General features: G+C 48.6%; 1 protein-coding gene across 2 annotated transcripts; it reads left to right on the forward strand.

Annotated features, from left to right (window-relative positions):
* Positions 1-2,678: 2,678 nt before the first annotated feature.
* On the forward strand, positions 2,679-24,637 carry RAB5C (RAB5C, member RAS oncogene family). 2 transcript variants are annotated; one of them, XM_016222012.2, is made up of 6 exons: positions 2,679-2,732; positions 20,017-20,271; positions 21,781-21,932; positions 22,134-22,256; positions 23,134-23,227; positions 23,715-24,637. In XM_016222012.2, the coding sequence occupies exons 2-6, from the start codon at positions 20,106-20,108 to the stop codon at positions 23,828-23,830; spliced, it is 651 nt and encodes a 216-aa protein (XP_016077498.1). In that variant the 5' UTR covers positions 2,679-2,732; positions 20,017-20,105; the 3' UTR covers positions 23,831-24,637. The 2 variants fall into 2 exon arrangements, with proteins under 2 accessions (XP_016077498.1, XP_016077499.1); XM_016222013.2 differs by lacking the exon at positions 2,679-2,732 and adding an exon at positions 9,153-12,090.
* The last annotated feature ends 808 nt before the right edge of the window (positions 24,638-25,445 follow it).

A 25,445-nucleotide genomic window follows, 5' to 3' on the forward strand; every position in this document is an offset into this window, starting at 1 on the left:
GCGATGTCCTACCTTCTCCCAAGGACCTGGAGGCAGGTAGAGATGGGGGAGCAAAGGGAGATGGGGAAGGGCCCCAGCTCCAGTCTGGGAAATGAAGACTGAGGCAACAGCAGGCAGGATCTTGGTGTCTGCAGCCAGAGAGATAGATTGCAGATTCCACTGCGGAGAAACATAGTGACGTTGTGAGGTCTTCTGTCCCGGCCCCTGGGTCTCTGCTGGAAACCTTGAGAGCAGTGTTGCCTCAAGAGGGCTAGGTTTGAGGTCCTGGCAGCCAAGACTTCTTAGGCCAAGACTTTTTAGCCCAAGCTGGAGGAGCTCACAGCCTACACAGGAAACAAACTGATGACCCCCAGATATGTATTCTTTGGCTGTCAGCATTTTTTCTTCTTCAAAATATTAATGAGTTGCCAACATTAAAAATTAGGAGAGCACACATAAATACCCAGCTATTCTAGCCTCTCTAAAAAAAAATTGGGAGATCTGGCAATCCATATTCCACCTGGTAATAATCAGCTGGTGTTGGGTGGCCACTGTCCTCTTTAGATGGGGAGGGACTGCACTCTCCACTTCTTCACAGTCCCCATGTTTCTTGATCACCTCCTGACATTCAGCTAACTTCCTTCATTTGAATGATTTGTCTGGTCTCCGTGGGTTTTGAGTTTGCAGTCCTTGCCTTAGAGTGTACTTCCAAGTTCCTGTATCCCAGGGGTACTTTTTGGGCCCAGCAATGTCTATTTCTACCCTTGGGCATGGGCCTGTGTCAACATTTCTGTTTCTCTCTGCAGGCTGTCACTGAAGGTGGCCTCTTCTGTTGCCAGCAACTTGAAATGGTCCCAGCAACACTCCCCGTCCCTCCCCTGCCTTCAGACCTCAGCCAAGCCTGTTCTCCCCTTTTCCAACATGGTCTCACTCAGGGCCCTGACTTCTTGCAAACTCACTTTGGTCTCCAGCTCTCCTTTACCACTCAACACTCTGGGCTCACTTTTGGATAGGAAATAAATTCTCTATTTTTGTAGTTGTTGTCTCTGGCTGTTTCTAGAGGTTGGTCTGAGAGCCCCAGGGCTTTGAAGGATACTACACTGCAGTCACTCCCCACCATGCCCCAGGGCCCTGTTGCCGTGTCTAGAAAGGGCAAAGGCACCAACCAATTCACTTGGCACCACATTCACGCCACAAGAGGCTCCAGGGATGAGGCAGAAACCTTAATGAGTCCCTATGGGCCATTATACACCCTCCTCTCCCTACCCCAGTCACAACCATAGATTCAGACATGGTATGTTAGGAGACAGAGTCCTGGCTCAGCCTCACCTCCAGGCCTGGAAAGGTGGCCCACAGAACTCCCCATTGATCCTGTACCTGTTGCAGGCCAGGTACAGCAGGGTCTGGGGGAAGAGCTTGTCCCCAGCCAAGCACCTAGTAGGAATCCCATTCTGCTCCAACCTCTTTGAACTCCTAAGCCCTCTCTTCCCACTTAGCTTTCACTTCTCTAATGATCATTGGAGGGGTGGATGGGATGAGTGTTATGATTGTTGTTAGAGACACCCTGGAGATCAGATGGAAATAGGTGTGGGCAGTTTTGTGGCAGGTTGTCCCAGAGAATTCAACTCTCCAGCTCAGGCTCCAGAGTATGATTGGTGTTGGTTGGTATCATAGAAACAATGCCCACAGCTGTCTCTGGGGTGAGCTTTTGATTCCATATAGGTTTTCAGTAGTGTCCCCAGGGGTGAGATGCAAAAGCAGAGGAGGATGGTCTGTGTTGGGAGGTAGGGAGTGGACAGAAGCATAAGTGGTCTTAATCCATATTGAGGGGAGCAGAAAAAATAGAAACCACCCTGATACATATGGAGAGCAAGGTGGAGCCAAATGAAGTGGTTCTAATCTGTATTTATGAGTGAGAGGCAAAGCAGAAGTGGTCTGACTCTGTATCTGGCATCAGAAACAAGAGCTGGTTCTGGCTGGGTGTGGGGCCAGGCAGAGGCAGAGGTAATGCTGCTGTGTTTTGGAGTCGAGCCAAAGGAGGAGGGTCCCAGTTCACCGCTGGGCAGTGGCAGGAGCTCTCCCTTTGATCGCACCCGGCAGCCTCCAGAGAACCCTTCCTACAGCGCTTCCACCACCTTCCACATCACAGAATGTCCCCAACAATCGGGTTCCCTCCCAGAGCTGACTTAGCCCGAAAGTGCAGACTGGGGCTTCTCAGGATTAGCGAGAGCTCAGGGGACTGGACCTCGAGGCCTCGGGTGCATATTCATTCACACCATGTTTTTCCTTTCCCAGTTCTGCACACACACGCCTTCTGCCTTCTTCCAGCGCTCCGCCGTCCGCTTTTCCTCGGGGCGCCTGCAACCCGCGGTGACGCGGTTGGCAGGCCGGGCCTTAAAAAGTTCCCGGCCGGGCTCCGCCTCGCAGGGAGCCGGCTCCACCCTACGCCCAAGTCCCAGACCGCCACCGGCTCCTCCCAGCGCTGCGAACTACAAGTCCCGGGGTCCCCCGCGCGCGCTCCCGCCTCTCCCGCGCCCTCCACGGGCGAGGCTTGCGAGTCCGCCAAGAGTGCCTGTCATTGGTCTCTACGCCCTGTCAGTCACCTGGGGAGTACTGAGGGGCGGGTCGGAGGTGGAGATCCGGATCCGGAGCGGCTGAAAGGCGGAAGTGGAGGCCGGAGACACCGCCGGGGGGAGAGGAGCGGAGCCTGTCCGAGCCCCGGCCCCAAGTAACGCCGCCGCCCCGGAGCCGCCGTGAGTGTCCCTGTCCCGGGACCCAGTGTCTCGCTCGCGTTGAGGTGTTTTCGGGCTAACCCTTGCTCCCGCCCATCCCGGCTTAGAGGGAGACTGACCCCTCCCCCGACCCGTAGCCCCCTCTTAAGGAGTTCCCCAGGCGTCGGGCCAAAAAGGGATCCCTTCTTTCCTTCCCTTACCTGCCTTTCGTGAGCCTTGGGAAACTCTCATGGCTCCCCTCTGGCCTGTCCAGTCTAGTCACGGGAGGGAGAGACCCTAAGTTCCGCTCCCTCTGCTCCCGGGATTGGAGGAGTCTTTGCCAGGTGTGAAGGAGCCTGGCCCCCTTCTCTCTCACAGGCGGTGAGGAGCGCTGTCTGTCGCCGTTTGTCGTCCCCCGTCCCACAAAAACAGTTGCCTCTCAGACCCTGGAGGAATTTTACGTCGATTTCCTGGAAGGAGGGCGGCGGGGGGGGGGGGGGTCCTGGGTGAGACCATTCCTCAGCACGGGTTCCCACAGCTCCGCACTTCCTCTCTTTCCTCAGGCCAGAGAGCCAACCGGGATCTCAGCGGACTCTAAGCAGGAATGAGCTGTCTTGTCTTGCCCCCTCGCCCCCAGCCCTGCCCTCTAGTTGATGTTGTTCTCTAGTTGTGTTGTCCTCTGAGTGTATCTCCCTTCCTGCCTCTAAAAATTTTAGCTGAGCTTTGCTCAATTCCAGCTACTGATCGGGGTGGATCTGCCCATTCATTACCTTCTCACTCCCCTCCTCCCCTCCCCCTTGCTCCAGGCTCAGGGCTGTCCACCCAGAGCACGTGAGTGGTTTCCCAGCTGCCTCAGAGGGACTGCTGCTCCTGGGACTGCTGTCTATTGGTCTTTAGGGAGGAAAGAAAAAAAAAACACCACAAAAGTGAAGAGCCTGGAATTGAAGGGTCTTGGGCTCTCTGTTTCACATCCCCAAACACACACACACACACGCACACGCACACTCATGCACACACAGGCCTCCCTTATCAACAGGTAGAGGCCACTTCTAGTTCCAGGTCTACCCCAGTCCTTTCTGGGCTTGAACAAATTGTAGATTACAGCAGAATAAATTGAGATCACAGTGGCACCTCTGGGTTCTTACTGTGCTAATTTTTGTAGTTCCAAAGAACTCCCATACATGCCAGAAAGTGCTGATTCCCCCCAACCTTTCCAAGAGACAGCCCGTGCTGACATCTGATCCTTGTCTATTGCTTGGGACTTAGGTGTGTGAAATGGCTGCTCTCTCAGATCAAGCTGGGAGGTTCTTTGTTATGTGACCAAAGTACAGGCCAGAGACTGTATCTTAATGAGAGCAGCCTGACTCTTTGAGGCCATGGCTGACCCTAGCTATCTACAGCGGAGGAAGGGAGGGAAGGCCATGCAATCACTGGGAATTTCTGTAGCTCTTCAGTGTTCTAGGCTATCTTTGCTGCCCTTGGATGCTACTTACAAGTGCTAGTCTTTTTGCCTTGAGATCTTTTTGACTACTTCTGGACTGTCAACCAGTGTCTGATTCATACAAACTTTTGAACTAGACCTGGGATGCACTTATTTCATTTTTCATTGGACAGTAAAAACACCTTTCTTATTAGGATCAACAGTCAGCTCACAAGCTCTCCATCTGTGTGGGCTTCTTTGGAGGGTCATTGGACACTTCTATGGGCAACCTAGTTTCTCTAATCTGGTTAGCCTGTGCCCCTGAGGGGCAGAGTCAGAGAGGCCTGACTGCTCACCAGGTCTGACTGCTGACCAAACTTGCCTCCTCAGTAGTAGGCTTTGGTTTCTGGAACTCTCTGGGAGTCCCAGGATGAGGCTGGCCAGTCTTTCGAGGGCACCTTCTTTGTCTGGACATGCTCTCCCAGCTCTGATTCTCAAATAGGTTTTTGATAGAGAAGCTCTCCCTTTCAAAGACACAGGGAGAGCACCAGTGTTCCAGGTGGTTAGGCAGCCACTCCTGGCATCCAGAAATCTCAAGAGATCTGACACTGCTTGGCAGAAAGAGAGAGGGCTCTGTGTGGGATAGAAGTCCCTCCTCTTTGATGCCCTTCCTCTCCTCTCTTGCCTCTTACAACTAACTAGTGGGCCTTTTTCTGCCTTTATACTATAGAAGGGCAGTAACAACTAATTTTTAGAAATTATTTTCAACTTGCAAAGTTCTTTTCACACATGTTCCTCACAAGAGTCCTAGGAGATAGGGAGATTTGTACCTCGCTTTAGAGATGCTGCTGAAGGAATTTAAGTAGTTTGCCTTAGAACGTACAATTAGAAGGCGATAGAGCTGGGATTTGGGATTAAATGTGCCTCATCTAGTCCTGGCCAATGTGGCTCAGTTGGTTGGGGATCGTCCTGTGCACTGAAAGGTTGCCAGTTCAATTCCAGGTCAGGGCACATGCCTGGGTTGTGGGCTCAATCCTGGTAGGGGTTGTGCAGGAGGCACCAATCTATGTTTCACTCTCACAATCTATGTTTCTCTCTCCCTTCCTCTCTCTAAAAATCAATAAATGTGACTCATCTTTCCTAATAGTGGCCCCTCCTTTGGTCTTTTTGTTAAAGGAATGAATCTGCAAGGTTAGCAGGCAGTCGCCCAAGTACAGACCCTTCAGCATTCTTCATCATTGGTACTCCTCTGCTTCTGGTTTTCCTCCCCACTCCTACCCCACCCTCCTAGCCTCTTTCTTGACCACCTTTTCCTCTGCCTGTGGAGAACATGGCAGTTATGAGTCCCAAGTCAGTACTCTTTAGAGCCTGAGAGTTTGCTGACATCTGCATGCCATTAATTTCTTAGGAACCTGAAGGTCATGATGGCTAGAAAATGAAAGTAAAAGTGGGTGGACTCAGGGGTCCCTCTGGGCAGAGTTAACCAGCAGGGCATGGGGAACCAGCAGAGCTGGCCTCTGTTTAGCCCCTGATTGCCCTTTGGTGCTGCCTACTGCTTGCAAGTAGGAAGACTGTAGCTCTCCACCAAGAGCTCTTTTCCCTTGAATTTTCATGGCAACAGAACAAGAGCATAAATTTAAATTCAGCCCCACCAAGCAAGTACTTAGAACTTTCTTCTTCTAACCCTTGCCCTGTAAACAGAGTAGTCAGACCTGAGTTGTCATCTGGACTCCCCCATTTACCAGTTGCATGGCCTTGGGCTTGTTACTTGATCTTCCTGAGCCTCTGTTTCTTCCATTATAATGGGGATACAAAATATCTTACAGAATCAGAAACAAGGCGTAAAGGGAGCTAGTCCAGTCCCTGGCACAGAATAGATACTCAACAAAATAGCAATTCTTTGGGTCCATAGGGTTGTTGTTTTTAAACCTCACCAGAGAATATGTTTTTTCCATTGATTCCAGAGAGAGGAAAGGAGAGGGAAAGAGAGTCACATTGATGTGAGAATCCAGTGAAAGAGTTGGGCAGAGCAGAGGGTCCAGGCTTTTCTCTGCAGAACACCTGATAGAAATTTACATGAATTAAGTGATACATTTGACAGCCTTACATAGAAACAGAAAATAAAAAGAATATAAAGTAAATCCAGTCCCTGGAGCCAAAAACCTTCAGTGCCTCCCAAACAAGCCCTGACCAGGACTGAACCTGCATTCTGGGTATGTGTCCTAACCTGGAATTGAACCCATGACCCTTCAGTGCATGGGACAACACTCTAACCTGAGCCACACCGGCCAGGGCGGATTCATGGGATTTTGAAGGCACATCATAATTTACACCTATGATTCTGATTCAACATTTGTAACAAGTGTCACTGTGATACCCAGTGCTTTGCTGGGTGGTTTCACATATTTTTTTGTTTCAGAGATGTTAAACAGAATTGATGTGGGTTGTACTCCCATTTTACAGAATACATTGCTAACTAAGGACATGATTGTGCTTCTCCCACTGCGATTCTTAGATCCTGCTGGGGCCATGTGCTGTGGATACTTAGAACCACAGACTAGATGTCTTTGCATCTTCTAGGCACTTCAGTCTTACACAGTTTTTTGTTTTTTTTTTAACTTTTACATATTGATTTTACAGAGAGAGAGGAAGGGAAAAAGAAAGAGAACATCAATTTATTGTTCCACTTAGTTATGCATTTGTTGGTTGATTCTTGTATGTGCACTGACCAGGGATCGAACCCTCAACCTTGGCATAGAGGGATGATAGTCTAACCAAGTGAGCTACCCAGCCAGGGCCAGTCTTACTCAGTTTTAACCATTTTCATTTTAAAACAGTCCTGGATCTATTATAAATGGGAATGCTAAGTTTGCATGAATTTAAGCTAAAACAGGAAACTTGACAATATTTTGGTTGTAGCAGACTTCTTTGGGTTCAATTCCCAGATTCCTTGAGATTTGCATATTTTTCCCCTAACTTGAGTCAGGGTTACTTTTGTTGAGGCCATTTGAGAAACACTGTTTCGGGTAGGATTTGTAAACTAGGATGTCCCAAAATCCAGGTAAGAGTGTCTTGAAGGGTCTTGACAGAGGAGAATTAGAATATTTTGTAGGGCGTCCTCTGCATTAATAGTCTGGTATAATAAGAGGTTAGTTTTCAGAGTAAATGTCTTCATCTCCTGCATGCAGAAACAATAATTCAAGTAAAAGCTAAACTGTTTGAGCTTTGTTTCATATGTGCCAGGCACTCCAGAGCCCTTTGCATGCATTGACTCCTTTGATCTTCACAACAGTCCCGGGAGGAAGGTACTGCATTTAATCCCCATGTTACGGTGGGGAGCCCTGTAGTAAGTGGCAGTGCAGCTGACAGAGTCAAAAGTCTGTGCTGAGATCCTTATGCAGCACAGCCCCTCCTTGCCCCACCTCTGGGCTAACTTTGTGTTCTTCCCTTTTGCCTGGAAGCCTGTTCTCCACCTCACCTGCCTGGGAGCCACACCTCCCTCCTTTCTCTCAGTTCAGTTGGAATGTCACTTCCTCCATGAAGCCTTCCCTCCTGAGGTAGGCGAAGGGCTTTCTTCCCCCCTTTGCTCTCCTCGCATTGCTCCTTGTCTACCTCCTGTCTTGAGTGTGAGCCCTGTAGGGGCACTGATCATGTCCTGTTTCATCAGTGTGTCCAGGCCTTCCATGGTGCCCAGCATAGTAGCCCCCACTGTGGCTGTTTAAGGGCAGACGTTCACACCTGCCCTTGAAGCAAATGCCTACCCATTTCATCTAACACTTCCTAAGCTCACGCATCTTGGATGTGGTGACCTGGGATTCACACTCACATCCATCTGATCCCAAAGCCGGTGCCATTTCTTTGGTCCATCCACCAGAAAGTTGCCCATGGGTAGGAGAGCAAACAGATCAATAGGATGAATGTTAGGTATAAATGAGAGAAGAGGTGGGGAGGAGGCAGGGACAGGTCACAAACTAAATTTCAGGTGGTGGAGCTTCCACACCTCCATTTCCATCGAAGGGTTTCACAGGAAAAGGTGAGCATGGCTTCGGCCCTCCACAGTCCTGTTGACCAACTTCTACAGCGTGTGGATCTGGTCGCTGTGCTTCTGTAGCTGTGTTTGGCGAGACAGTAGGGACCCTAGGCCAGGACTTAGCAAGTGTCAGTGGAAGTGATTATAACTCTGGTCTGTGGGTGCTACTTTACATACCTGCATAAGGCTCATTCTTGAGAGGGTGGGCTTAAGAAAGTGGCACCAGCAGCTGTCAGATCGGCATGATGAAAGCAGACCTCCCAAGGTGTGGCCTTTTTTTTTAAATCCTCACCCAAGGATATGTTTTTATTGATTTTAGAGAGAGAGAAACACTGATTGGTTGCCTCCCACACATGCCCCAACTGGGGATTGAACCTGCAACCTAGGTATGTGCCTCGACTGGGAATCAAACCTACAACCTTTTGGTGTACTGGACGACACTCCAAACAACTGAGCCACTTGGCCAGGGCTGCCTTTTTTTCTTTTTTAAATAAACTTATTTCAGAATAGTTTTAGAAAAATTGTGATGGTAATACAGTTTTCTCACAAACCCTTATACCCAGTTTCCACTATTAACATCTTCCATTAGTATTGTACATTTGTCACAATTGATTAACCAATGTTGATACATTATTATTAACTAAAGTCCATACTTTATTCATATTTCCTTAGTTTTTATTTAATGTCTGTTTTCTGTTCCAGGATCCATGACATTTAACTATCATGTCTCCTTAGGCTCCTCTTGGCTGTGACAGTTTCTTAGAATTATTTTTTGTTTTTTAAAAAATATTTTTATGGTCCTGGCCAATTTGGCTCAGTGGTTAGAGTGTCAGCCCATGGACTAAAGGGTCCCAGGTTTGATTCCGGCATGTACCTCAGTTGCACGCTCAATCCCTGGCCCTAATCAGGGCTGGTGCGGGATGCAACCAGTCGATGTGTCTCTCTCACATCCGTGTTTCTCTCTCTCTCCCCCCCTCCCCTTTCCACTTTCCCTAAAAAGCAGTGGAAAAAATATCCTCAGGTGAGGATATGTGCCCTGACTGGGAATTAAACCAGCAGCCTTTTGGTACACGTGACAGTGCCTAACCAACTGAACCACACTGGCCATGGCCGCTTTCCTTGTATTTTATGACCTTGACAGTTTTGAAGAGTACTAGTCAGGTATTTTATAGCGTGCCTTTCGATTGGATTTGTCTGATATTTTTCTCATGATTACACTGGGGTTATAAATATGAGGTTTTGGAAGGAAGATCACAGGTAAAGTGCCGTTCTCATCACATCATTATCAAGGGTAAATACAATCAACATTCCTTATCGCTGAATATCAGCCTTGGTCACCTGGCTGAGGTGATGTTTGGCAGATTTCTTCACTGTAAAGTTGCTGTCTCTCCTCCTTTCTTACTGTCCTCTTTGGATGGAAATCTCTATGTGTAGCCCACAGCTGAGGAGTGGGGAATTATGCTCCTCTTCTTGAGGGCAGCGTACTTACGTGAATTATTTGTAATTGTTGTACATAAGAGATTTGTCTGTGTTCCCTGTTTGTTTATCCAGTTTATATCAGTATGGATTCATGGATATGTATTTTACACTTGGGTTTATAATCCAGTACTACTGTATTTTATTGCTCAAGGTGTTTCAGCGTTGGTCACTGGGAAGTCTTTCAGGTCACCTTGACTTACCCCCATCATTGTCAGGGTGTTTGGTTTTCATGTTTTGAGCACTTCCTTACTTTTCAGCACTATGAGATACTCCAGGCTCACCTTGTGTATTTCCTGCTCCAGTCCTAGAACAAGCTGTCTCTCCAAGGTGACTGCCTTTTTTAGCAAACATTTCCTCTAGATATGTTAATGTAGTTATGTGGATGGGTCCAAGTTGTTTCTTCTCTTGATTGTTAGTCATAGTCACTGAAGATTCTGGTTGGGTAAGGTGGAGATGCACCTGGGCAATCCACTGTGTGAGCCCTGGTCGGGTGGCTCAGTTGGTTGGAGTATCCCATACACCAAAGGGTTCCAGGGTTCAATTCCTGGTCAGGGTGTGTATAACTGGTCGATATTTTTCTCTTCCCCCCTTCCTCTCTCTCTCTCAAATCAATAAAAAAAACATATCCTCAGGTGAGGATTTAAAAAACAGATCCATTGTGTGAGAATCCTGGGAGTTGATCCCAATAGCAGACTATCGCTTCTCTACTCACGCATTCATTCTTCTCGTACCCTGCCTAATGCTTTGACTGATCCAAAAATGGTGAGATTTGGTGTTTACTCTGGTGCTTACTGTCCAGTTGGGAAGATGAGGTAATAATCGTTCTCTATTTCAGGCACTAAGTTCTCCAGTTAAACCTGCCAGGACCCTGGGTCTCATAAGAGAGTCCCCATGGTCTGGGCCAGCATTCTTTTGCTGCCATTCAAAAAATGGACTGTCCCTTTGGGAGGGTTTGTACAGAGCTTATGGCTCTAGGCGGCCTCGGGGCAGGCTGTCACTTTGAGCTGTAATCCTGAATCATTGACTAGTTTAAATCCTTCTATTGTACTGTCATCCCTCTGAAGATGTGTAACTTGAGCCCTACTGGAAACACTAACTTGGAATCTTAACTGGAGTTGGTTTACAAGCCTCTTGCCTTCTATTCATAGCTCTATGTGTGTCCCCTTCAGGTGGCTCTGTCAGAAGCATCCCAGGCATGGGGGAGGCGTGGGTGGCCTCCCTAACCCTGGCTGCTTTCCTAGTCATCAGATCGCTCTTTGAGCTACTCAGAAGGCTGTGGTGACTAATGATGCCAATTTTCAAACCCCTAGTATTTTCAGCCTGGTTTTTAAAAGGAACTCTGGTTTCTTTGTCAGCTGTCCTAGTCCTGTCCCTTCCCCCTCTCCACAACTGAACTACTTCTTCCCTTTCCTGAAAGAGGCTTTAAGATAGGAGGGAGGGCATTTGGGCTTTAAGATGCTCTGTTGTGCAGCCATTTTTTTAAGGGGATATAGTTTGCCTGGTTTGGGGTTTCACCTCAGTGCTGATTTTTTTTAATGTTGGTGGTCTCTCCCTCCATTTTTGTGGCTTTGGAAGCCAGTCTTCAGAGAATATAAGGCTGGATTGTTGATAGGACACAGGACATCAGGTGTGAGCTAGTCTTTTTTCTAGGACACTGGTGAAAATTGTTTTAGACCGTTTGGGCTGCTGTACCAAAATCCGACAGACTAGGTGGCTTATAAACAAGCAAATTTGTTTTTCGCCGTTCTGGAAACTGGAAGTCCAAGATCAGAGTGCCAGCATGGTTGGGTTCTGATGAAGGCCCTCTTCCGGGCTGCAGACTGCCGACTGCTCATTGTGTCCTCACATGATGCAAGGGGCAAGGGAGCCCTCTGGGGCCTCTTTTAAAAGGACACTAATCCCAATCATGAGGGCTTTGCTATTGTGGCCTAATCATCTCCCAAAGGCACCACTTCTCAATACCATCACTTGGGGATTAGGATTTCAACATGGATTTTGGATGGACATAAACATTCAGACCATAGCAATTGTCCAGTTCAGCATTCTCTCCAGCTGAGGGGCAATGAAGAATGAAGTCCAGGGAAACTGGGAACAAAAGGAATTAGTGCATAGTACCTGAAGGTTTCGATTGAGGAATCTACTTCTTTCATAGGGGCTTTGAGGGGCAGGAGCTTCCCTGCCCTGTGAACATTCATTGAGTGCTTGCTCTGAGCCAGGTCCTTTGCTAAGAGTCTTACATGCACCCTCTTGCCAACAGCCCTGGGAAGTGGATACTGTTCTCTCCACTTCACATGTGAGGAAATGGGTTCAGCGACACAACACAAGGTCACCCTAGTAAATGGTGGCTTCAGGACTTGAACTGGTTTGTCGGACTCCAGCACTTGTGCTCTTCACCCATGTGCAGAAGGAACCTACCTGGGATAGTGAGATGTCTCCTCTGCTGGGCTCGTTCTCAGCCGTTCGGCAGATGGGTGTGTATTTAAGCCTTCAACTGCCCCACTTACTTGCCATACTGAACCAGGCCTATATTTCAGGCTCTCTTTACCACATTTATTTATTTATTTATTTATTTATTTATTTATTTATTTTTAAAGACTGATATTACTTTTTTTTAAATTGATTTTAGGGAGAGGAGGGAAGAGAGAAAAAGAAACATCAATGACTCAGGCTGGTATGGCTCAGTTGGTTGGGCGTCGTCCTGTGTACCAAAAGGTTGCCTGTTAGATTGCTGGTCAGGGCACGTTCCCAGGTTGCAGGTTCAATCCCCAGTAGGGGCGTGCAGGAGGCAGCCAAACAATGTTCCACTCCAATGGGCATTGAACCTGAAACCTCCCACCTTCTGGTGTATGGGATGATGCTCCAACCAATTGAGCCATGCCAGCCAGGGGCTTCACCACATTAATGGGCACCTACTGTGTGTCAGGCTTGATGTTATGTGCTGTTAAAACAAAAGAAACCCACATAGACCAGCCTTCAAGAATTTTGTTTTGTGACTCTTTTCATCTGCAACAATGCCCTTAATTTTTCTCACCTTCTTACTCCCAAACCTCATGCCCCTAAGTTCTCTATCCCCACCACCCACAACAGTCTTCTGAAAATCTGGGGCCATGGAAATAGAATGTGATTCATTCATTGAAACTTGTTCAGACTCATTCGTTACCTGATTTTTTCACGTGGCACCATTCTACATTTTGTTTAGCAAAAGTTAAAGAAAAAGTCATCCTAAAATATTGTTCTTTGGCACCCAGGCTCCTGAGAGCAGCCACTGTCCCTCAGGTCCCACAGTGGGAACTTTAACCTCATTTGTTGTTGTTTGGGAAGCCTCTCACCACAGTGTTTGTGGTAGCTGAGCAAGAGGAATTTGGTTTGCTGGTGTCTGATACTCAATTCTCTTTTACCCTGCTCTCTTCTCAAACACAACCTCTGTCCTCTGCTGTCTGTTTAGGAGCTGAGGGCAAGACAAAGAGGGCAGTGAAGTAAACTGCCCTCTTTTTTTTGTTTTTTGTAAAGACAGAAAAGGTTTATGAGAGGTGTCTGTTGCAGTTGTTGGTATGAATGGCTGGATGAACAGGTGCTGCTGATGACCCTGACCTTCAGCAGAGGTTCTTGGAGTCGTTCTGGACCTGGGGCAGCAGCAGAAGTAACAGCTGTCCTGGCTGGTACTCCTGGCCCCTACAGAGATCCTCCTGAGACAGAGGGAAAGGTGGGTCCTGTGTTGAAGAGATTCTGGTTAGAACTGTCCTAATTAAATAGTAACTGCATAATTAAAACAAATATAGGGTAGTTTTGAGGCTTGTGGATCAGCAGGGATCCTACATCCATCCTACTGGCTTTCACATAACTTATGCTCCATCCTGAGACCATGGCAGGTGTAGGTTGGGGCTAGGAAAGACCTTGTGCTTGGCTGGCTCTCTTCTTAGCATCCCACTTGGTACTGGCAGGTGAAGAGTTGGGTGGTGGGGTGTGAGCCATCACACAGCCTCAGCCCCATTCCCTCCATGCCCTGTAGCTGGATGTGTGTGTCAGTTTGTGCTACAGAAAGCGCCAGACTTCAAATAGAGCTTTTGCTTGAGGTGTCTTACAGAGCTGCCCTAGTTAGGACCAGAAAATCTGCCACAGCCTTGCTGACAGAGCTGTGCTGAATCAGAGACCAGGCCCTGTTAGGGAGAATAATCTCTTGGGAGTGTCACTGTTAGGGCCTAGGGCCCTGGTTCCTCTTAGAATCAGTAGGCAGGACAAGCCTTGCTGGTACAGCTGTAGGCTGTCCTCTGTCTTGTTGGCCTTCCTCCCTGTCACCCAAATGCTTGGCTCCTCTGTTGGCCATTAGGACCAGTGAATGAGAATCCCAGAGCTGCCCATGAATCCTGGGGCCCTTCTGTGGACAGTAAGGGCAGATCACACTGACCAAGCTGTGTCAGCAGCTACATGGAGATATACCACCTACCCCAGCAGCCTTCTTCCCTGTGGGTGCAGTAAGAGAGGGAACAGGGATTGGAGGTTTCCATCCTTGGCCTGAAGTTAGTGCTGACTCTGCTTCTCTCAGCCTCCCCGGGGAACCCATCTGTTGTCAAGAGCTGAGAAAGCAGCTTGGAACTCACAGAACGATTTCATGGTGTTCTTGCTGGGGCAGGGCTCTGGGAAGCTAGGGGTCAGTCCCTCAAGGAACTAACCCAGCTTAGTATCTGTCCTGAGTGACACATCAGTCCTTTGGCACAAGGGAAAGGGCAGAGCTCCAGGTTCAGCCTGGACAATGTGGTAAAGGACCACTTGGTCATGGGTATGCAGAATTTAAACTTCTTGATGCCTGTGCACACTGGTCCCTTTTGCAGGTGTTGGTGGAATTGGTGGCTTCAGCTAGAGCTCTTGTGGACTCCATCGGGGCTTTGATGTGTTGTGCAAGTCTACGCACTCGGTCTCAGCAGTCTTGTCATTGACAGGGGAGTGAGATGAAACTGATCCCAGTTATGAGAATTAGATGGCTAGGGGAAAATTCAAGGGCCCTGTGGTATGGGACCCACATCACTCATAGTCCCCCTCTGGAATGATTTACCTCCTTTCCCCCTGGAAAGGGAGTCATCTTGCTGTGGCTGTGTAAGGACAGCACCCCCTTCCTTTCCTACTATTTCCCCTAAGCCCCCTACTTCCTGGTGGGATGAGGAGCCCCAGCCCTGGCCTGACACACCCCATCAGAGTGCTTCTTAAATCTCAACCTGGCTTCCAGGGCCAAGCTTCCCCTGTTATACTGTCCAGGGGAGACATAGGTCCTATGGGAAAATCCTCATTTTTTTCATATTTAAAAGCCATATTTTATTAAAGCATTCATAGAAGGTGGCAGCCCCCATTACTTACAGTGGATGTAATGGTATTGGTAATATTCTTGGGTTTTCTATCTGATCAGGGAGCCTTGCTGGAGTTGAGTCCTGAGCTTGGGCCCTGCCACCATCTGGCTACGACCCTAAGCAGGTCACCTCGCCTCACATTTATCTCCTCCTTTGTAATGGGAAGAGGAAGATTAGGTCTTCAAGGACCTTTCAAGCTTTGACAACCAGTGAGTCAAAACTAGTTAGCCCCTTAGTATAATAAACCTTCCCCCTGTTGGAACCTTACCTTCAGGCTAATACTGTGCCATGTATGCTATGTGTTATTTCATTTAACCTTTCCAACAACCCTATGCGATTGGTATTACCATTTTATGGATAAGGGACTGGAGCTGACAGCGATTGCTTGTCTGATTTGGCCAAGGTCACTTGGCTAATAAACGGTAGAGCCAGGCTTTAACCAAACCTGGTTCAGTCTCCCAAGTCCTAACCTGCTGGTTGCACTGATGAACAGTGAGTGCATACTTCAGTGGCTCATGGCTTATGTAGCTTCAGATTCTTCTTTCCTCTGGGTCTGCAGCCAGCCAGAGAGGCCCTTGTAGTCCTGCTGTGAGGCCCTTGTAGTTCAGGCCCTCTGGTCCTGTGTGCTGTAGTGGTGATTTTCTCCCTTTGAGGAAGAACTGTGTTCTTGAGTCTGTGGGTAAATATCCCCCAGCTGATCTGAGCTTTTAAATGTCTTCCACCTTAGCCTTGAACCAAATTACCTTTCTTCCTATATCCTGTTTCCTTCTCTTTAAGCTAACAAGTTGCTTCTGCTATTGTCTTCTCCAGCCCCACTCTTGTGTTGTTAAATATTCAGGAATGCTTTTTTCTAGAGTAAAGTGTAGCTAAAGAGTCACTGGCCAGAGCCACTTCCAGGGGAGGGCTGGGTAAGGTCACTTGGTTCTCACCACTCGCCCCCTCCCCCTTTCCAGCTAACCTTGAGTGAGCCTTGAGTGAGTGAGTCTCCAGCCCAGCCTCTGGTCAACAGATTCTGATTGGTTTCCCTAATCAGCTCACTATCCAAGCTGTGCTGGGACTGTCAGTTAGAGGAAATCGCTGAAGCAAACAGGAAGCCTGAGAGACACCCATCAGCTGGAATTGCTCGCCCTTTCACCAGGAAGGACACAAAGTATGAAATGGGTGACTTCATGGATTAGGGAAGAGACTCCACCTCTGGACCCTACCTCCAGGTTCTAATTCAGTTGGTCAGGGTTATTTTCTTAATGCCCAAGGTGATTCTGATGAAAAAGTTTGAGACCCACTGACCTAGAGTATCCAGAACAGATGAACCCAAAGCAAGGAAGAGCAATGTTCTTCTTTTCCTTTCTCTTTGTCTCCTGCCCTTGGCCCCAGAACTGGCTGGGCATATGCCTGTTATGCCCACAGGGCCGGAGTATTTAGGAGATTGGATCGCTCCTGCCCTTTCATATGCATTGTGGTAAAAGGCGCAGCATAACCCCCAGTCTTGCGTTCGGCCTCATTTCCTGGGAAGATATGAGATTAGGAATAGTGTTCATTCTCTGTGGCCTCTGAACCAACCATGGTTTTGATTTGGAGGGTGGGGGAAGAGAGTCTTTTGTCATGGGTCCAAAACTCTACCCATTTCAGCAGCTTCATGAAAATATCCTGGAGGAAATTCATCCTACTCATGTGTTTTTCTTGGCGCTGAAGAAACTGGTTTTTTAAAAATTACCTTTGGCCCTGTCTGTATCTTATAAGAAGCTTTGACCCTGCCCGGTCATGCGTCGCTCAGCAGTTGAGCATCAACCTAGGATCCGGGGGATCTCGGTTGGATTTCCCGGTCAGGGCACGTGTCTGGGTTGCCGGCTCGATCCCCAGTCGGGGGCATGCAGGAGGCAGCCGATCAATGACGACTCTCTCATCATTAATGTTTCTATCTCTGTCTCCCCCTCTCCGTTCCTCTCTCTGGAATCAATAAAGATTTTTTTTTTTAAAAAAGAAGCTTGGACCATACTTTAGCTCTTAAAGATAATTTTATTTTTGTCCGAAAGAAGACATTTACTATACCATTTTTGGTTTAATTCCATCAGCTGACTGTACCCGAGGACGATTCCTGCCACTGGTTCAGGAGGAAGGATCCCCACAGTGAGATTCCCTCCCCTAGACAGCAGTCCAGCTCCGTGCATGAATTCACCTTTACCAACTGCTCCAGAGGGGAGGGCATAAAGCTTCCCGGGGCTCTGGGTGTGGTCCTCTCCTGTCTTAGACACCCCCTTGTCTGGGTGTGCCCTTCATGGCAAAATCAGCTTCCTCCGTGCTTTACTGTCTGGGAAGGTTCTCCAACTCTGTTTATGTGATCACCAAGTGGGGCCAGGAAAACCACGAGGCAGCAGGCCATAAAAAGTGCTGGGTGTGCCTACTCAGGTGTCTCTGGACAGCGTGACCAGCATCCAGGCAGAACATGTCACCAGCCAGTTTGTGCCAGGTGGAGCACCTACAGCACTTTAAAAAAATGAATACCAGGCACTCCTCCAAGTATTCACTGGAACCTCCAGGGACTGGCTGCACGTGTGATTTTGAGGTGCAAAGTCAAGAGCCAGTGCATGAGTTATTTGTCTCTCCTTCTGACTTGTTAAAAATAAGATTCTGTGTGGGCAGATTTGGAAACCCACTGGTTTGATAGGGACAAGGCTTAGATATTACCTCTATTTTTCTTGTCTTGTAGGTGCTGGTAGCCACGGTCCCAACTGCTTTGGTTTTTTTGTTTTGTTGTTTTTAGAATCGGGGATTTTATCATGTTTCCCTCTCCCCACTCATTCATACCTCCTTCTCTAGTTCCCCAGCCACACTCTGTGTCACTTAGATTCATAGTAATAACCAATTTGTAATTCCATTATGGTTTCTCTGTGTTGCTGTAGCCCTGCCTGCCCCTGGGTGGCTCCTCCCATTGTTGGGAGTACTTAGGGACTGCAGGATCACAGTGATTGTCCACTGGAGCCAGACCTTGCTGGGCCAGCAAAGCTGCTACCACCAAAAGAGAGTCTCATTCACCCAGCAACCCAAAACCAAACATGGGGTGGGCACTGTTTCCATCTTTCTTCCACAGCAGGGAGAATGGCAGGGAGACAAATGAGCATGCAGGCAACCCCAGTTTGCCGACCAGGCTTTCTCACCTGTATGCTGGTTGGCCTTGAGCAGGGCATTTAATACCTGAACGTCAGGCTATTCATCTGAAATAGCCTTTGTTTTAAAGGTTAAAGGAGATAATGGTTGTGCAAGTGCTCAGTAAATGTTAGCTGTCTCTGAATATTATTTCATGTGGTAAGCACTCTTTGACTTCCCGGTATGTACCAGGCATTGTGAGGAAGGCATCTCAGAGAAGCCAGAAGCACAACTTTGTCTCAAGGGCCATAGAGTCTTGCAAAACCATTGATAGGAGTGAAAAGAGGAGGCATCTTAAACTATAAAATATTTCAAAACTGGCACTTCTTGTCACTAATTGAGATTCCCCTCCCCCCCCTTCTAACTTCCTTGTACTCTTGGGAAAGAGGTGGCCCCATTTCAAACCTCTTTTCCTTTGGTGCTGTCCAGAAAGGAAACTCTTGTTCCTGGTTAGTGAATCATTCTTCCTGAAGCTCAACTTTTTAAACAAGTTGCTGGGAGAACTTGGACGTGAAAAACGATTTGAGGTTGCACAAAGCAAGCCCTTTGCTGTCAGCTTCTCACACAGTGTAGACCACTGCTTCCTACAAACGTCCCCGTCCCCATTTACACCCCCGTCCTATCCCGACTGCAAGGGAATGTACTCCCCATGCTCAGGGGGCAGGTTGGGGCTGTCCTTGGGATCCTGTTCCAGAGACCCCTCCTACATAGACTCCATTATGCAAAGTGCAGTCTAATCAAAATCTTTTCTTTCAATCTTGAGTTCAAATTCTCTACAGTGTTCAGGACATGATACCTACTCACAGTACTTGTTTGTAAAACACTGTGATGTTCTGATAGCTTTTAATATACATCTTCTAGAGGCTTCTGAAGATGGGCTCCTCATCCTTCTTTTAAGTTCCAAAACTTAAAAAAAAGCTTGCACCTCCAAAGCTATCACTAACTGAGTGACTAAGATGCCCCTGCTGGAACACCAGCTGCTGGAGGTGCAAGTCTTGGTGTCCCATGTTTGTTTCCGCCACCCCCACACCTCCCCCTTGTTCTTTCTCTGCGTCACCCTTTGCCTCTGCCAATAGAGAATGGAACTGAGGTCTCTATTTAAAAGGGAAATTTGGCAGCTGTTCTGATTGCCAGCAGAGCTCTGGCTTTGGTGTGTGTTTGGTTTTGTGTGTGTTTTGTTTTTTAATGTGTGTGAGACTTCTGGCCCATAAAAATGAGATAACTGTGGGGAAGAGGCTCAGTATGAGGCTTTGATTTCAGTGTACAGTCCAGCCTCAGACTGAGAAAGTTGGTCAGTCCTTCAGGAGATGGCAGAACAAAATGACTGTTTTAATAACAACTTGCACTTGGCCAGGCCCTGGTCTCTGAGAGCCAACAAGCTTGGTCGAGCACCTTGTCTGAGGAGCTTTCTCCTGGGACTCCCTGTGCCCTGGTTGGCTTTGCTCTGGCTTTGCACAGAGGTGGGCTATGATTTTAGCTACCAGACTGCAAGCTCATTGTTTGTTGACCTAGATCCTCATGTCTTCCTGGGCGATTTTTTGGTACCCAAGGAGCCTGTTGATTCCACTGTCACCAGGCTGGCACATGCTCATTCCTCTCCTGCATGTGTTTCTCTATATGTGAATGCACACACTTGGGATAGGGAGGTCAGTGTGTTTGCTCAGAAGCATAAGCCTAAAGTTGAGAGACCACTTCTTTTTACTACTCAGATGGTTGTAGGGCAAATATATGTGTGTTACAGCCTAGTCAGGGCTCTTCTCCTAACTTCTGGGGATGGAGAGCAGGGAGTTGGGATGAGAGAAGACAGTCAGCCAGGTCATCAGGGAGGGCAGAGGGAGAGACCTGTGATTTAAGAAGGGCTCACTGCGCAACAGTCTCTGGACTAACCCAGTATTTCTGGTTTCTCCCTTGCAGTTGGAGGCCCCCGTTCCCACTAAGTGCCTCTTTGCATAGCACCGGCCCCTGCCCTCACGCTCACTGGTACCACTACAGCGGGACGGGCCATGGCGGGTCGGGGAGGTGCAGCACGACCCAATGGACCAGCTGCTGGGAACAAGATCTGTCAATTTAAGCTGGTCCTGCTGGGGGAGTCTGCAGTAGGCAAATCCAGCCTTGTCCTCCGCTTTGTCAAGGGACAATTCCACGAGTACCAGGAGAGCACAATTGGAGGTGAGTGGGCACAAGGGAGCAGGGGTGGCCTTAGGAAGGCCAAAGAAATGCCTTGGCATTGAGGAGAGGGGAGCTGCCTGCCCAGAGAGACTAAACACACCTGGGGTGGCAACATTTCTCATCTGGGCCCTGGAATCAAATCCAGTAGCTGGCCTCCATTGCCAAAGTCCCAAGAAGCTTCTAGTATAGTAAGAATTAGCTGGGAGTCAAAACTGGCTTCCTCTCCTGGTTCTCCATCTTTATTATTTGTGTGGCCTTGGCGAAGACCCTTCCAGAGACCCAGCCTCTAGGAAGGGAGAAGCTGGGTCTAGATTCCTGCTGGTTCTTACTGTGCTAGGCAGTGCATCTGCCCTGGCCTCTCCCACTTTCCAAAATGGGGAAATGGCCTGGTGAGTGGGCTGGTGCTTCCGAAGCTGACCTTTACTCGAGCTCAGAGCCTGCCATTGATTTCCAGTGGTCAGCATTTAGGATGTAAAGGTCTGGGCTCGGCCTCCTGCCTTAGTAGCCAGTACAAACCTCGAGGGTTTGAGTACCAGGGTTTGAGTCATCTTTGCTCTACTCTCTAGGTTGGTAGGAGGTTTCTAGGCAGCTGGAAACTAAATGGGCCATGTCAGCAGCCTTTTGCTGCCTCCTCAGCACTTGAGTTGGGAGCCTGAGAGGGGGAAGTGAGGCGATGCCCCGTGTCCTCAGGGAGGTGGGGGGAAGGCAGATAGGAGAGCAGACTTTCAAAAATAGAGCCCTGGGATCCTCTGTTGGGTCCCAGGGCAAAGGGGACTCCCGCCAGCCTGACCCAGCTCTGGAACTCCTCCTTGAAGCATATGCACAAGTGCTGCATGTTCCCCTGCCTCCCCAGGCCAAAGATGTGGTCACTGTGTTTCCTGAAGGTCAGGCCACAGGGTGGCCAATCACAAATGGTTCGAGGTCACAGCTGGGGGTTGTGGCTAGCCCAGCATACCTGAAGGTGGCCAGGGCAGTTAGGAAGCTGGCCACTGAGCCTCCACCTGGCAGTAGAACAGTGTGTCCTTTCAGGGGTCCCCCGCATAACTTAAGTGTGTAAGAGTGTCTTCAGGAAACAGAAAGCCAGCAACACCCCTGGGCTGGAGCAAACTGAGGGGACTAGGGAGGTTTCCAGCGGGACTGTTCTCTGAGGGGAGGAAGAGGAAGAAGGCAAGTGGGCCCACCCTTATGAGCTTAGAGCCAGGATTCCCCTGGGCTTTTTCTCTCCTGCCCCTTGTATCCCTCTTCAGAGAGTGCTCCTGAAATGCCTCAAGTGCAAGCAGGCTTCCCCTCTCCCACCCTTGCCAAGTGTGGGTCTGTAGAGCTTGTGCATTCCTCCATAGCCTCCTCGAAACATACAAAAATGCAAACTCTGCCTGCCCTGCTCAGGCCTGCTTTTCTGTGCCCATCTCAGCAGGCTTCTGAGTGCAGAGCCTGGATGCAACAGTGGAGATGTGTGGGGGTGGCTTCTTGAGTCCTTCTTGCCTGGTAACACCACCTTCCCTTTTACAGCGGCCTTCCTCACACAGACTGTCTGCTTGGACGACACAACAGTCAAGTTTGAGATCTGGGACACAGCTGGACAGGAGCGGTATCACAGCCTGGCCCCCATGTACTATCGGGGGGCCCAGGCTGCCATCGTGGTCTATGACATCACCAACACAGTAAAGATTTTCTTACTTCTCAGTCTTTGGTTCTGGGTGGGTATGGGCAGGTTTCCTCTGTCATTTGGGGGTTTCTCACTAGAATCTTCAGGCTGGTGACATCTTAGATACCTTGGTTCTGCCAGCTGGAGCTTCTCTAGTGAGTGGCCTTGGGCAGAATGCCTCCTCTGTCCCTTTGACATTCCAGCCCTGTCTCCCCAGGATACGTTTGCACGGGCCAAGAACTGGGTGAAGGAGTTACAGAGGCAGGCCAGCCCCAACATCGTCATCGCGCTGGCGGGTAACAAGGCAGACCTGGCCAGCAAGAGAGCCGTGGAATTCCAGGTGTGGGGGATGGACAGGACTTGGGGGAGGAGTAAGCCAGCTGCACTGGGCTTTCCCCAGGCTACTCAGGGCCTTCAGGAAGGGCCACATTGGGTGGCACAGCAGGGCCACTTTTATCTGCTCTCCTCTTGTGACATGAGCCTGGGCCAAAAGGAATTGTCATTTGCCTCTCCTCGTTTCTTGGCAATGGGGTATGTGTGCATATAGGTAGCTGAAGTTTCTGCTTACTTTTCTGTAAACTTTTTAATGAAACTTATTGAAAAAGAAATTTTTTCATGTAATACATGCACATAGTAAAATTTAAACGGTACAAGAAGGTATATAGAATTAAATTTAAGTCTCTAACCGTAGAAACTCAGTCTCCCTTCCCCCAAGTTCCTTAGTTTCTGGTCTTTCCAGAAATATGTGCATGTGCGTGAATCCCTTTCTTTACATAGATGGGAGTGTGCTTTACATGCTGTATATATATATTTTTTTTACCAGTCCCTAACTGATGGACTTTGCGGTTGTTTGTAATAGCAAAAGACTGGAAACAATGCTGCAGTCAGTATGCACATACTTCTGTGCTTTTGTTCAATGTGCAACTGTATTTGTAGGATAACTTTCTATAAGTATTTCCTGGCCTAGTGACTTTGAAGAGCAAGAAGGCAGAATGGACATAGGGACACGTGCATAAAACATCTTGTGAACTGAGAGGTGCTGTACCTAAAGTGGGGAGAAGGGTGTATAGTGCAGATTTCTTGCAGGAACCCAGAGTGGAGAGCTATAGGCCTGAAAACCCCTGCATTGTAATCAGGGAAGATTTTTTATTCTGGGCCCAGCCCCCGCCAACTCAACATTTTCCTCCTACCAACTTTCTCACCTCCATCCAAATCAGGAAGCACAAGCCTATGCAGATGACAACAGTTTGCTGTTCATGGAGACATCAGCAAAGACAGCAATGAATGTGAATGAAATTTTCATGGCAATAGGTAAGCTGCCTCTCCTCCCCCTTTCATTGCCTGCTATTCTGTAGTAAGTCTGTGGGGTCCCTTTACCAATAGATCTTCCACTATTTTCTATATTCTGATAAAGTCATTTTCTTCTTCATCTGACTCCCTGATATAGATAGTTCACCCTAGAAGCTTCTAAAACCTGGACCAAAGTCTCAACATTTCACTTCCTGACCTTTTAGCTTGCTACTCACCTAAAACCAGATATCACCATCCTCCCCACTACTTAGGATTTTTTAGCCCATTTGGCTCTGAAGTCAACCTGCCGGGTTCGAGTTCTAGCTCTACCACTTATTAACTCTCTTAAGCAGGTCATTTAATCTTTGCCTCAGTTTTCTGAAACACTCAGAATGCACCTGGCACATAGAAGTGAAGCCCTCAATATGCCAGATTCTACTCAAGTGGACTAGGGAGATGGCATTGGAGTACCCCCACAAACACATTTTTTTCCACTTCTCCCAAACAGCTAAGAAGCTCCCGAAGAATGAGCCCCAGAATACAGCGGGTGCTCCAGGCCGGAACCGAGGTGTGGACCTCCAGGAGAACAACCCAGCCAGCCGGAGCCAGTGCTGCAGCAACTGAGCCCCCCTTGCCTGCCCACTGCCCCCACCTCCTCCGCCTGAACAACCCAACTGGAATCCACTCTAACCAATCGCACTTAACTACTCGGGCCTCCATAGGGGGAGGGGGGGCAGGGGGAGGGGGTCCACCATGATTTCTCCATATAATTTTGTTCATAGGCTGGAGTGAGTTATTCCGCCTGCACCTTTCTGTACAAATACTAATTCAATTTTAAGTCTTAAGTCACTTTTTTAATATATATGATCTTCTCTTCCCACTACCTGCCATTTCTACTGCTCTCCCACTCTCCCTTTGCTGGTAGTAGCCACGTGCCCCTGTTTCCCCCACCCTTGTATATGGGGAGGCAGGGGTTGGAGCAGTTACCCTCTTTTCCTCTTGCTGATTAGCTGACTCAGCAAGAGCATCCATATCCTTACTGTTTGGAGTATGCTTGGTTCTGGGCCATGGGGCAGGCCCTAGGGACTAGGGAAGGGAGAGACAGCTCTTCCCTTAGCTGGCTGGCTGGCTGGCATCAGGCTGCAGTCCCCCCTCACCCCTGACTCACAGCTGGGAGAGAAACCACAGCATTATTGTGACCACCACAAACCCATTGCCCACAGCCCACCCCACTCCCCTCATCCTTGGTCACCCTGACCTCTGGCTCTGAGCCCTGTTCTGACCAAATCACGATGATGAGTATTTGGGGGTGGGTGGGTAAGGGGGGAAGTGGGAGGGAATGGAACCAACTTTTTCTGTATTTTGTATTGTATGTTTTCTTCAACATGTAACCAATCAGTATCTTGTCAATATAGTCAGCCGATGGATCGACCTCCTGCTTGTCTTGTCTTTCTCTGGCAGAATTTATCAGACTGTATCCTCTCTAGCTTACTAGAATTTAAAATGGACCACTAAATCTTGTTAAACAAAAGCTGCCCCCCCAACCCCATGTGAGGGGATAGTGGTCTTGGTAACCAAAAAAAGAGGCCCTTACTGTTACCGGTGCTAATGGCATGGGAGTGGAGTAAGAGTGACCTGGAACCAAATCTCACTGTTTGAAGTTGAGGGTCCTGTGTTTTCCTCTCCCCTACGACCTCCAGGATAAATTGGGGTGATGTGCAGTCTGAATTTGAAAATAGTTGGTCTCAAAATCAAAACCACACACACATAAAAGAAAAACAAAGTAATTGGTCTCTGAAACACCAGAAGCAAGTTCTTTGGGGTTTTTGGTTAATCTGTATCAGGACTGTGAGGGACTGGGTCCTCTCACCCTCTTCCCTGAAGAACACCAATGACCTCTGGAACTTTGGACTGCTCATAAGGCCGAGATAGCAACCTAACACCAGGTCCAAGCCATCTGTTCCTTGGACTCTTGTGGGCCCTCTGCTGGCTCTGGAACTAGATGACTCTTGGGCCCTCCCGGCTCTCTGCTGCTCCCTGCTGGCGCTGCTGCTCTCTGCCGCTAAGGGTTAGGGCTATTGGTCCAAGCTGAGCTGAGCAGGACCACATTGCCCTCCCCTTGTCCCCTACCTTCTCCCAGGACCACAGAGGCCTGATTCTTCGTGGACCACCACTTTAAGGTGTCTTTCTGGTCTCCCTCACCTTCATTACACCTCCACTTCTGACTCAACCCCAAGAA

This window comes from Miniopterus natalensis, chromosome 17, assembly GCF_054644295.1.
Source record: "Miniopterus natalensis isolate mMinNat1 chromosome 17, mMinNat1.hap1, whole genome shotgun sequence".
In the NCBI taxonomy this organism is placed as follows: Eukaryota; Metazoa; Chordata; class Mammalia; order Chiroptera; family Miniopteridae; genus Miniopterus; species Miniopterus natalensis.

What these genes read in the sequence shown, in the direction of transcription:
- RAB5C (XM_016222012.2), top strand. Translation starts at nt 20,106, where the DNA reads ATGGCGGGTCGGGGAGGTGCAGCACGACCCAATGGACCAGCTGCTGGG. An exon ending in CCAGGAGAGCACAATTGGAG is followed by an intron (nt 20,272 to 21,780) that starts GTGAGTGGGCAC and finishes TCCCTTTTACAG; the next exon opens with CGGCCTTCCTCACACAGACT. An exon ending in TCTATGACATCACCAACACA is followed by an intron (nt 21,933 to 22,133) that starts GTAAAGATTTTC and finishes CTGTCTCCCCAG; the next exon opens with GATACGTTTGCACGGGCCAA.